Source organism: Oratosquilla oratoria, chromosome 9 (genome assembly GCF_046742065.1).
Source record: "Oratosquilla oratoria isolate Oo_2021 chromosome 9, ASM4674206v1, whole genome shotgun sequence".
In the NCBI taxonomy this organism is placed as follows: domain Eukaryota; kingdom Metazoa; phylum Arthropoda; class Malacostraca; order Stomatopoda; family Squillidae; genus Oratosquilla; species Oratosquilla oratoria.
The window spans coordinates 15,383,046-15,396,410 of NC_134785.1; the positions used below are offsets into that span (position 1 = coordinate 15,383,046).

The window sequence follows — 13,365 nt, forward strand, 5'->3', positions numbered from 1 at the left end:
CCAGCATCATGCATGTGAAGAGATGCCGAGCAGCGCCCGTTGATACCGACCCAACCCCTGACGACGAAGGTGACGAAGGGGTGCTTGGCTTTCCCGCGTCTGCCCCAGCATCCAGAGGGCAGTCCCACCCCGTCCCTATCCCACCGACACCGTGCTCACCATCACCGACGCCACGGCCAAGGAGTGTGAGTCCCCTTCGGAACCAAGCAGCCCCGGCGGTTCAGGCGGCGCCCCTATAGACCCCAACCCGTATGATAATGATACTAGAGAGGTCACTGCAGACGGGAATCACGAAGCCGAAGTGTCGGAATTGCCCGACGGTTCCCCCAGCGGCCCAGAGCCGACCCGGGATCCCGACGCTGACGAAGGCCCCAGCACGCCCTTGGAAGACGACGCGTCCTTCGACGAGTCGGACCTTCGGGAGACCTCGCTTCGCTCGCAAGCGCATTCGGTGCCTAGCCGGAGGGGACACGTCCTTTCGAGGGATTTCCGCTTTCCGGTCCAATTACAGGAATTATTTTATTAGTACCAGGGGCTCCCCTCAGTGCTTCCAAGGGTTTTCACAGGGGCCCCAAAAGTGTTCCCCCATCAAATTCCAGGGGGTTCTTAAGGGGCTCCTCAGGAGTTCCCCACAGACTATTCATGGGCTCCCAAGGGGCTCCCCAGGAGTTTCCAGGTGCTTCCCCGGGGGTTCGCGGATGTCCCGCTCTCAGCCAATCAGTAGTTTCTGCATATACCTGGAATAACGTTAATTTTCCTAATATTATTTCGTTTGTGTAATAAATATTCTTTACTCGTTCTCCTAATGTTGGTGTAAATGTGGAAGTAACCAGTTGAGGCACGTCTTTATTCTCTCCCAGTCCACCCCCATGTCCCTTCTCATTTGAATTCCTTGTGAATGTTCATTCCTGTATCATACCCATTGCTCGGGTCAGAAGTAGTGTAGCAAGACAGAGCAAGGACGCTTCAGCAACTCGGCAACCCTCCCTCTGTCTCCTCTCGCAGGAATTTAGAAGACTTTTATTATTATTTTTTTCTTATGCTCCGATTGAAGTGCCATGGAACTTACTTTTCTTACACCAGTATATTATGGAATAATTTACCTAGTCATGTACACAAACTCAGGTATAAACCACAGTTTAAGTTAAGGATAGTTTATCATAGATTTTTTATGTTGAAGAATCTTCAGGTTTCATTTACTATAATCACTGCTGCTTAGATTTAATTAATATGATGTTAACCGGTCTTCATTTTTTTTTTTTTTTATAAACAGTATTAGTATATTTTTTCTATTTGTCTTGTATGTTGACTACGATCTTGTTAATGAAAAAAAAAGACTATCGGGTCAGATTAGGGTTAATGGGTCAAGTTAGGCTTGCCGGGTTATGTTAGGTTAACCAAATGTGAATAAACGTAGATCAACTAATTAGAATATCAAACTATTAGATACCATGTTTGTGAGCTTTTGTATTTCTTTCCATTAATGTATACGTGGGCTCATGCCAGGAACCTGTTGGACAACACTAGAAAATTAATAAGTACATAGGGCATTTTTTGTGGTATCCATTCATCATATTATTGTATATTTCATCACGCACATTGTTATTTTGATGATAATACAATGCAAATTAAATACATGAAACTGTGGGGAACTCCAGTAACGCAGAGTGCACAGCGTTCCACTTTCTGCATGGTTGGGTGGCCAGTCTGGGGGCCCCGCGCACGATCATCACGGACCAGGGCCCGCAGTGGGAATCGAAGGCGTGGACAGATCTCCTACTATTCCTTGGCACCAGCAGGCAGCGGACCACGGCATATCACCCTCAGGCCAACGGCATGGTGGAGCGTTTCCACAGGAGACTGAAGGAAGCCCTGCGCGCCCAACCTCACCCAACGTCATGGGCGGACGCACTTCCAATCGTTCTCTTGAACATCCGTTCCACCGTTAAGGAGGACCTCCAGCTCACGCCAGCGGAACTAGTCTACGGCGAAGATCTACGCCTACCCTCCCAATACACGCCTGCCCTTAACACGCACTCCGAGCTCGCGTTCATGCCTGCCCTTCGCCAAGCCATGAGGGCTTTCACACCTCAGCCGCCTAAGCCTCCTGCAGCATCCGCCACTTACCACCACCCCACGCTCATGTCGGCAGACAACGTGTTTCTCCGCGTCGATGCGCGTACTGGTTCCTTGGCACCTAGGTACACTGGCCCCCACCAGGTACTCGCACGCGCGGCCAAGCACGTCACCCTTAAGATCGGTTCTCGCCACTCGACGGTATCATGGGATCGAGTGAAGCCCGCCCACGTCGACGCAAGTGCCCAAGCACCCCTTACAGTTACTACCCCTCCTCCTCCTCTCATGCCTCCCTCCCAGCCACACCATTCACATCGCCCTTCTGATACCCCTCCCCCTCCTCCACTTCACTCTCCGCACGCAATCGTCATACACCCTTTCCCTGAACGGAACGAAACAGTAACCCCCCTCCCCCGCGTCTTTCCAATACTCCTCCCCCTCCTCACCCCATCCTCTCCGTCCACCTCACGCAGTCCTCGTTCATCCCGGGTCAACCCAAGACGAACTGGGACACCTCACTCCTCCGCGTTTCTCACCCCCTCCACCTCGTCCTTCAACCCCTCCTCCTCCTAACCCCGCTCCTCCCACCCCCTACTCTCATCAGGCAGAGCTGCCACCACAACACCCTCCGCAGCCGCTCCCTGCCATTCAGGACCTTCCGCGACCCCAGCCGCCCACACAGGATACACAAGAGTCTGGCACGCTCCCCGCGGCGCTCAGTCCCCACCAGGAACACTTCCACATACCCTCCGGGGAAGGGGTGTTCAACCCGGAGGGCACGGTCTTGCAGTCGGGCCGGGTGGTGCGTAGGCCCCAGCGGTACCAGGTCAATACTGTGTCTCCTTCCTCATGGGGGGCCGATACCTGGTACGGTGTCACAGGCACCCTCTTCCTTCCCGTATGCGCGCCGTCCCCGTGCATTGTGTTTCCGGTCACTTCTCCCCGCTTGGACATCACGAGTCCACGCTTCACAGGGGAAGGAGGGTGAAATGTGGTGAACGGAGTTCCCCACATGTGCTTCTACGCAGTATTTCGGCTTGTAATTACAATTGATTACAGTTGACGTTTTACTGGAAGAGGCCTTATGTGGCCTGTGACTCCAGTGTGGCAGCCTGATTTCTAGTATGATGTTGGTGCTGGCCGCGTGCAGTGTTAATTTGTGCTCTATAATTATATATTTGCTCTTGTCCCTCCCAGAATTTGTCTAGCCTTGCCTCAAAACTTTTGACTGTGTCTGCATTTACCACCCATTCTGGCAGCTCATTCCAATTATTAATGACTGTTATTAAAGGAGTACTTTCTCAGGTCCAACCTTGCTCTTGGCTTAAATATTTTCCGACTATTTCCCCTTGTACTGGACCCCTCTCTAAATTCAAAGAGACCCTCAGTGCAGTTTCTGTCATATACACCAGTGACGATTTTGTATGTCTCAATTTGGTCCCCCCGGGATCTCCTGTACGCCAAGGTGGGCAAGTTCAACTTCCTCAGTCTCTCTTCGTACGATAACTCGTTGAGGGATGGCAATAATTTAGTTGCTCTCCGCTGTACATTCTCCACAGCCTCCAAATCCTTCAACAGATGGGGACACCACACCGGGTTGGCGTACTCCAAGTGTGGCCTTACAAGAGCTGTGTACAGAGGCTTGAGAATGTTTGGTTCTAAATGTTGAAAGGTCCTTCTGATCAGCCCTACTAACATATTGGCTTTATTGATTTTTTCTGCCAAGTGGCTGGAGAAATTTAGTTTGTCATCTATGATCACCCCTATGTCTTTTTCATTTCCTGTCTTACTGATGTTGCCGTACAAACTATAACCCTTCTCTTCCATTGTGGTCCTCCCTATCCTCATATACTTGCTCTTCTCTGGATGAAAACTTAGGAGCCACCTCTCTGTCCATTCTTTGAGTTCGTCCAGGTCTCACTGTAACCTATCACAGTCTTCATTGCTTTGTATTGTCCTGTATATCTTAGTGTCATCTGCATATAGATACACTTTACTTCCATTCACTGCTGCTTCTGGCAGGTCATTTATGAATATTACAAAGAGCATGTGGCCAAGAACAGAGCCCTGCGGGACTCCGCTTGTTACTTCCTTCCATCTAGAAGCCTCTCCATTTATCAACACCCTCTGTTTTCTCCCTGTTAGAAAGTTCTGAATCCATCTTAATATTTTACCTTCTATCCTGTAGCTTGATATTTTTTTCCATCAGACGTTTATGTGGTACTCGGTCGAAGGCTTTCATAAAGTCCAAATACACCACATCCACAGCCAACCCTTCATCCTTTGCCTCGGTCCAGTCATCCAGTACCTTTATTAACTGCAGTGTAGTTGATCTAGAAATGAAGCCAAACTGTTTCTCACTAAATAACTTATTCTCCTTCATATGCCTAATTACCTCCTCCCGCAACAGTGACTCCATAACCTTGCATAGGACACTTGTTAGGCTGACAGGTCTGTAGTTTCCTGGATCACATTTGTTGCCTTTCTTGTAGATGGCCGTGACATGGGCAATACGCCAGTCCTCGAGTACCACTCTGTCCTGCAATGAGCTGTTATATATAATTAATTATCAGTGGTTCCAGTAAGTCCTCCATCAGTTCCTTAATTACCCTTATATGTATCCCATCGGGTCCGGGTGATTTGTTCCTCTTGAGCTTTTGCAGGGCATTCCTTTTTTTGTCTACAGTGATTACCATACTATCCAGTGTCGTTGCCTCCCTTATAGCCGCCCTAGGTGGATCTTCCTCTGATTCATGTATGAAAACCTTTGAAAATTGCTCTGAGAGTATGTCAGCTTTTTCCTTGTCACTTGATGCCTTTTGAGTTTTTTCTTCATTTTTATACAGTTCTCCAATGTGGGCCTTTGTTCTCGTCTTCGATGTTACATACTTCCAGAACACCTTCGGATTCTCCTTCACATACCTTGCTATTTCCTTCTCTTTTGATTTCACAGCATTCCTAGTTTGTCTTCTAACTTGGTTATTTTTTTTTTTTTTACTCTTCTGTACTCTCTTTCTGTGTCCTGGTATCTCCTGTTTAGTGTTCCGTCATTTTCCTGTTTCATTTTCTTCAATTTTTCCCACATTCTTTATTTCCTTTTAATCTTAGCCCTTAGTTTCCTAGTCATTGGTAGGTTTTCATTTTTTCTTGTACTATTCTTATTTACTGCTCTAATATGTTTCCTGGGAACACCTTCCTCAATCACTTCGTGTAATTTATTGGTGAATTTCTTCCACTTTTCCTCTGTACCCAAATCCTGTAAATACTGGTTCCAGTCAATTCCAAGCCTTTCTTTCATGAGCTGATAGTCTGCCTTCTCATACATATAAATTTGTCGCTTACTGTTATCCATCTGCTCCTGAGTGTCGCAAGTGAACAGAATTCTTGCATGATCACTTTTTCCCAGCGGGCTTTCTACACTGATTTCTCCAATTATTGTTTCATCATTAGTAAATATTAGGTCTAGTGTGTTTCCAGTGTTGTCCCCTCTTATTCTGGTGATATCAAGTATGTGCTGGGTAAAAAAGCAATCTCTCACTTTCTCAATAAATTGACTGTTGTAATCCATATGACTAGATTCTGTTGTATAGTTACTCCAATTAATATTAGGAAGGTTAAAGTCCCCTAGTAGTACTTTATATTGCACATTCACACTTACCTCCTGCATCAGTTGGAGCAGCCCAGCATGATTATTCTATCAGTACACCACAGTATTCACAATATTTGGTTTTCAGATCAACTAGATTAAACTTTGTACCTTTCTTAACGTAGATAACAAGTCCCCTTCCTATGTTATCATGTAAGTTCTGTTCAATGAGATCGTATCCTTCCATATTATATTCTGCATTGGTCCTTTCATATCTAAAATTTTTGGTTTGACCTCCTGCAGAGCTATGATATGAGGTGTATTTTCCAATTCACTTATTCTATTACTTAAATCTATCCTTTTATCAAAACTAAATATGTCCACATTGCTAAACATAATATATAAATCCTTCCTGTTTACACTATTTACACTTGCCACGCCACCGGCACCCATGAGCCCACTCTAGGCTTGGCCAACAATCGGGGGAGGCCAATAGAAAAAATCTTTATGGGCAATATCCAGGGGCTCTACCCCAAATCAAATCAAAGTAAAGTTCCTTATCTTGGAGATTTAGCCAAGACTAAAGACTTCATGATTATTGCCCTCACAGAAACCCACTTATCTGTAGTTGTAAGAGATGCAGAAATACAACTGGAAAACTATATAATATATAGAACAGATAGGAAAAACAGCAGCCACTGTGGGACCATTATATATCTATGAGATGACATTACTCCAAATGCAAATTTAATCCTTAGCAATACTGATGACCAAGTTCAGCTACAGGCACTACACATTCAAAAGCTAAACATGGTAGTAATAAATTGCTACAGACCCCCAGCCTGCTCCTTGACAAATTTTGAAAATGCAATTTCAGAACTCGAACATCCATACGAGACCATACCAACCCCCACGCCAGATCTAGTTCTCTGCGGCGACTTTAATTTCCCATTCATCAAATGGCCTGATGGCGTCATAGCTGGAGCCCCCAATCTGATAAAGTACAAGCAGAGAAACTCCTGCACCTCACCAACTCAATGTTCCTGACGCAGGTCATTAACACGCCAACAAGAGGAAACATCCTAGATCTATTCTTTATTAATAACAGAGATGCCATTTCCAGCTACATGACCAATAATACCATCTTCTCAGATCACAGCCTCATTACAATAACCACTAACTACACTATACCAGACTCCCCTATTGACAAATCCATACCACCTATGAATAACCCATTCTCCAAATTTAACTTTATCAACAGCAACATCAACTGGAATGAGGTGAACTCAAGTCTGAGTAACTTAAACTAGGATACGCTCCTCCAAGGCAGTGACCCTAATGTTCTGCTGAATAGTTTCCTTGAGATTATACTAACTGTATGCGAAGACAAAATACCAAAGAGAAGATCACTAACATCTCGTAAAAGCAACATCCCCAAAGACCGGAAGATACTGATGAAAAGAAGAACTTCTCTCACCCAACAACTAATGAAAGCAACAAATGATAACCGCAAAAGGGCACTTCATGGAAAAATCGCCACAATTGAAAGGGAAATCAAAACATCACACGAGGAGCAAAGAAACAAAGAAGAAATCCAAGCAATAAGTAACATTAAATCCAATCCTAAGTATTTCTTCAGTTATTGCAAAAAATTCTCAAAAGCAAAAACCAAAATTGGACCACTCCAATTGGATAATGGTAAAATGTCGTCATGCCCCCAGGAAACCTGCAGTGTCTTAGCACAACAATACACAACAGTGTTTTCCCAACCAAAAGCAGAAAGTATTGTAAATAACCCACAAGAATTCTTCTCAGTACAAAACAACAATAACCCACAACTCAATGACATTCATTTCACCAAGACTGATGTGCTTAAGGCAATAAGTCAAATTAGAGTAAACTCAGCTGCTGGCCCAGATGGAGTGCCTGCCATCTTTCTTAGAAAATGTAAAGAGGCTCTAACATCCCCCCTTCAGAAAATTTGGCGACTGTCCCTCGACACAGGAATAATACCTAACAGACTAAAGGAAGCCATAATATCCCCAATATATAAGGGAGGAGAAAGAAGTCTGGCCAGAAATTACAGACCAGTTGCACTTACATCACATATCATAAAGATCTTTGAAAAGATATTGAGAAATAACATCATCAAGTACCTGGAAAAACATCAACTATTAAGCAAATCTCAACACGGTTTTCGTAAAGGGAGATCATGTCTTTCTAACTTGTTAAGTCACTATGAATGGTTGCTCCAGGGGCTCGCAAGACGAGGAAACGTTGATGTTGTGTGCCTTGATTTTGCTAAGGCCTTCGACCGAGTTGATCATGGCATTCTATCACATAAACTCAAAGCTGTGGGAATTAAGGGAAAGATTGGGACATGGCTCCACAACTTTGTCAGAACAAGGACACAGGTGGTAGCTGTTGATGGCCACCAATCAGAAAAGTCAGCAGTTCTCAGTGGTGTACCGCAGGGCTCTGTGCTGGGCCCGCTACTTTTCTTGGTCCTAATGAATGACATAGGCCAAGCCGTTGACAGCTCATTCTTGTCCTCCTTTGTGGATGACACCACCCTCAGCCATAGAATCAGCCATGAGGCCGACATCCAGGAATTGCAAGACAACCTGGACAAAATCTCAGAATGGGCTGAACTTAACAACATGCATTTCAACGAGGAGAAGTTTGAAATTCTAAGATGTGCCCCAAATTCTGACCTAAAAAGTTCCACCACTCTCCATACCAGAGGAGGCACAAATATATCCTCGAGTCCGGTTGTAAAGTGCCTTGGAATTCACCTCAATGAAGAGGCCACCTACAGAAACCACATCTTCAAAATTACTAGTAAAGCCAGACAAATGGCTGGATGGGTACTTAGGACCTTCAAATCAAGAGATGAACAGCTAATGTTATCACTCTGGAAGGCACTTATACAACCAGTACTCGACTATTGTAGCCAACTCTGGTCACCTCTTGGGGATCGGTGCCACCTGCATAGAGCCGGTGGTCAGGGGTAGTTGCTGCCGTTTGGCCCCCAACTCTTGGGGTTGGGGGGTGGTCCCACGACGTAGACGCTGCAGCTCCAGGACCTTGCCGCAGCCACCACAAACACATTACACCCGCTACATTACATAGCAGAACACCCACACACACCAAGAAACATTAAAACAACACCCAAAGACCTTTATCACGCACAGATACTCTCTTCTCTTCCTCCACAACCACCAAATACCAGCCTCCGGAAACATATTCATAATCATATCACTCACCGCTCCATTAACACACTGAAAGACAACACACTGCTGCATGCCAGACCCCCTGATATCCACCCTTCTGAATCCTCTCTCCCACGAAAGGACAGAGTCCACTTGGCCAGACTGCGGTGCGGTCACCACCCAGCACTTCTAAGCTACCAGAAGAGGCTGGATGACCGCGTTGTGAACAGCTGCCCAGGATGTAACACTTCACCCCATACCATACAACACATAATGGAAGACTGCATTATACACAATCATGCACGCAAACAACACAACATACGCTCTATAAAGGATTTGTGGGAAAACCCAGTTTCGGCTATGGTATTCCTTGGGGAGACGGGACTGCTCGGACAGACAGTCTAGGGAACGACAACAACAACAACAACAACTCTGGTCACCACACAAGAGGGCAGAAATACAGGAACTAGAGTCTGTCCAAAGGCATTTCACAAGGCAAATCAAAGGTATGCAGGGCCTCAATTATTGGGATCACCTGAAAAAACTAGGGCTATACTCTCAACAAAGAAGAAGAGAGAGATACCGGGCCATATATATGTGGAAAATACTGGAGAAACAGGTACCTGACCCTACTACATTATCCCTACTAGAAACACACAATAGCAGAAATGGTCGCATGTGTGAAAAGAAAACACTGCCTACATCTGCCCCAGAAAGAATCAGGACCCTATTGGCCTCCAGCTTCACATATAATGGTCCCAGAATCTTCAATAGCCTACCAAAACATATAAGAGAGACAAACAACTGCCCAGTCACAAACTTTAAACTACACCTAGATAAATATCTGAAGCAACTGGCAGACGAGCCTCCCGTACCTGGATACACGGCTCATTGCAGGGCAGCCTCAAATTCCATCCCAGACCAGATCAACCTACAAAAAGGAGATTCCCGGACTGGAAGTAGCGGTGGACCACCACAGCTATGAGGAAGACCCTCTGAATTCTACTAAGTAAACTAAACTAAGTAAGTAAGAAGTTCCCTGGTTTTGACTACCCTTCGTTTCCATGGGGGGCCAACCACTGTGTTTGCCTTTCCCCGCTACTAGTGGTGGGCAGCTTACCGGCAAAAATTCTGCTACCGTTAAGGTTCCGTTAACCGATAAGCTATAACATAACACTCGGAGAGCGGTAAGCACGTCTCGGCTTGGTGGTACTGAGTGACAGTACTGACGGTAGTGGTGGGCAGCTACCGATAGTTACGGGTTTTATCGGTAACAACCTTGACGGTAGCTTACCAGCAAAAATTCTGCTACCGTTAAGGCTCCGTTAACCGATAAGCTATACCATAACACTCAGAGAGCGGTAAGCACGTCTCGGCTTGATGGTACTGAGTGACAATACTGACGGCCCACTGTACCGCTAATTTTACTGGTTAAACTTTTACCATTAAGCAAGTATGTACCGCTAAGGTCTCGGTAATTATTTTACCATTTAAACCGTTTTTTTTTTGGGGGGGGGTCATTTTTGTCAATTTCTCAATAGAGTTAATGTTATTTCTGTGATGAGCATACGAAATTATATTAATTGTGAAAGTTTCATCGAAAAATTCCGCGTGTCGCCAAATGAAGACTCATATATGTATATATATATATATATATATATATATATATATATATATTTATATATATATATATATATATATATATATATATATATATATATATATGCTAGTGATGAAAATGCCAATATGCTTCTGTTTCTAAATAAGAATATGAACTAATTTGTATGAAAAGATAATTGAGGAAATAAATAAAAAATATGCTAACAATGAAATCTAATATATCCTTGAGTATTCACCTTGGTCTTTGGATCACGTGCTGGGCTAATTTGTATGAAATAAGTATTAAAACAAGGGAACATTAAAAGCAGTTTTTAGGGAAACATCTATTACAAATTAGTCAGTTTAGGTTAGTTTTTAAGAAAACATTTATTACAATTTAGTCAAAGCTTTATATGTGTATGTGTGTGTATTAACAAAACTCCCACTCCCACATGCACCCTACAAACATAGACCCATGCATGCAGAGGCGGACAAAAGTTTATACACCACACCCACCCTCAGACACCCTCCTTTCACTCACTTGCGCGGTAGATAGCATACTAAAGTAGCACCAATTAAAGTATGACTTTTTCCCTTTACAATGACATAACAATCAAAATAATATGTAAAATAGAACCAGACATATAGCTTATTAAAGGACAAAAACATTGATTTTTCAGGAGAGACAGTTAAACTGGGAGGCTGGATACTGTAAATAGGCGGCATACTTCTACCTCTAACTTTGATAACGCACTGATATCTATAAAATTCAAAATCATGTGTTTACTGTTGAGAATCATAGCTTGCTTCCGATTGGTGGGAGGAGTTGCCAGATATCTCCATAAACACAATATCGTAAACAAAATAGAACTGGCTATCGAAATTTTTACTTACTAAGGATTACAAAGGCGGAGCATGCCGACAGGAGACCTTTTGATCCATATCTAGGTCGGATGCGAAAAAGAAAAGAATCATATTAATAATAAAATAATAAATAAAAACTATGATAATGTAAATAACAAATGAAATACATAAATAAATGCATAGGTATAGTTAAATAATAAACAAACAGGTAAATAGTAAATAATAATAAATTGACATATAACTAATAATAAATGAAAATCAGACAGACAAATGATAACAAAACAAAAACAAATAATATAAAATAAATTATAATCATTACAGCATCTTACTTAGGTATTTATCTAAATGATTCTTAAAGCTTCGAACTGAACTACATTGCACTACCTGTGCAGGAAGTTTATTCCATTCATTAACTACACGGTTGGCAAAGTTGTTTCTACCTACTTCCAAATTGAATCTATTTCCGGAGAGTTTAAGACCATTGTTTCTTGTCTGATTCTCATTCAATGTGAAAATTTGGTCACTTTTGATGTTGTCAATTCCCTTTAGAATTTTAAAGACCTGTATCAAGTCATCTCTGAGTCTACGCTTTTTTAGGGAAAACAGATTCATATGTTTTAGTCGATTTTCGTATGATTTATTTTTGATATTTGGAATCAGTTTTGTGGCTCGCCGTTGTACTCTTTCCAATCTGTCAATGTCTTTAATGAGATTCGGTGACCATACGGAAACAGCATATTCCAAATGTGGACGAACTAACGATTTATATAGCTTGTTAATGAGTGATGGACTTTTGAAATCAAAAGATCGCGCAATCAGTCCTAGAATCTTATTTGCTTTCTCAGAGGCTGAAATACACTGCTTGGATGATTTGAGGTCGTTACTGATAATTACGCCGAGATCTTTTTCACTATCCACTTTTGTTAACGAATTTCCAAATAACTTGTAATCGTACTTACTGTTATTTTTACCTATGTGCATTACCTTGCATTTACTTGTGTTAAATTTCATTAGCCACTTTTCAGACCATTGCTGTAATTGATCTAAATCTTCTTGAATATCTAATTGGTTTGAGTGATCATTTGCCACTCCGCACAGTTTTGTATCATCAGCAAATTTGGAAACAGTAGATTTTAGTCCATGGTCTATATCATTTATATATACTATGAATAGAAGTGGCCCAAGAACGGAACCCTGAGGAACTCCACTTGCAACACTTTTCCATCCAGAAGTTTTTCCATTTAAAACAACTCTCTGTTTTCGATCATTCAACCAATTACTAGTCCAACCTAATAGGCTACCACTTATTCCATGCAAAGCTAATTTAGTAAGTAGTCTTTCGTGTGGGACGGTATCAAAAGCTTTTGCAAAGTCTAGATATACTAAATCTATATTGTTTCTTTTGTCATAATTCGAGATAACTGTGTTGTAGAATTCGAGTAAGTTAGTCACGCAAGAACGTTTCCGTCTGAAACCATGCTGGCTATCATTTATCAAACGGTTACTTTCTAAATGATGTTCGATAGCATCTCTGATGATAGTTTCCATTATTTTTCCTACGATTGAAGTCAAACTTATAGGCCTATAGTTATTTGGTTTCTTTTTGTCACCTTTTTTTGAATATGGGAGTAACGTTAGCTAGCTTCCATTCTCCTGGGACATCTCCGGATATGATGGATTTCTTGAAAATAATTTCTAATGGAACAACAATCTCATTTTTCATTTCCTTTAAGATTCTTGGATGCCAACCGTCAGGCCCTGGTGTTTTATTAACTTTGAGTTTCTCTATACACCTTTTAATTTTTTCTTTTGTTATATTTACCGTACCGAGTAAGTTTCCCCTAGACTTTTCACAGGTTTTAGTTTGGAATTCACCTTGAGGTGTTTCGTTTACGAATACCGAGCTAAAATAATTGTTTAAGATATTACACATTCCTTCATTTGAATATTCAAGTTGACCGTCAGCAGATAATAGTGGACCAATGTGATTCCTAACAACCTTTTTATCTCTAATGTAACTGTAGAATT

At 42.6% G+C, this 13,365-nt stretch overlaps 2 protein-coding genes across 2 annotated transcripts; one reads left to right on the forward strand and one right to left on the reverse strand.

Moving 5' to 3' along the window:
• Window positions 1-1,836: 1,836 nt before the first annotated feature.
• LOC143027989 (uncharacterized) lies at window positions 1,837-3,064 on the forward strand. Its single transcript, XM_076189632.1, has 2 exons — window positions 1,837-2,337; window positions 2,711-3,064. Exons 1-2 carry the CDS (start codon window positions 1,837-1,839, stop codon window positions 3,062-3,064), a joined length of 855 nt encoding a protein of 284 aa, XP_076045747.1.
• A 284-nt stretch (window positions 3,065-3,348) lies between these two features.
• Window positions 3,349-3,903, reverse strand: LOC143027990 (uncharacterized protein B0403.1-like). The gene has a single exon (XM_076189633.1). It carries the CDS (start codon window positions 3,901-3,903, stop codon window positions 3,349-3,351), a length of 555 nt encoding a protein of 184 aa, XP_076045748.1.
• Window positions 3,904-13,365: the final 9,462 nt, after the last annotated feature.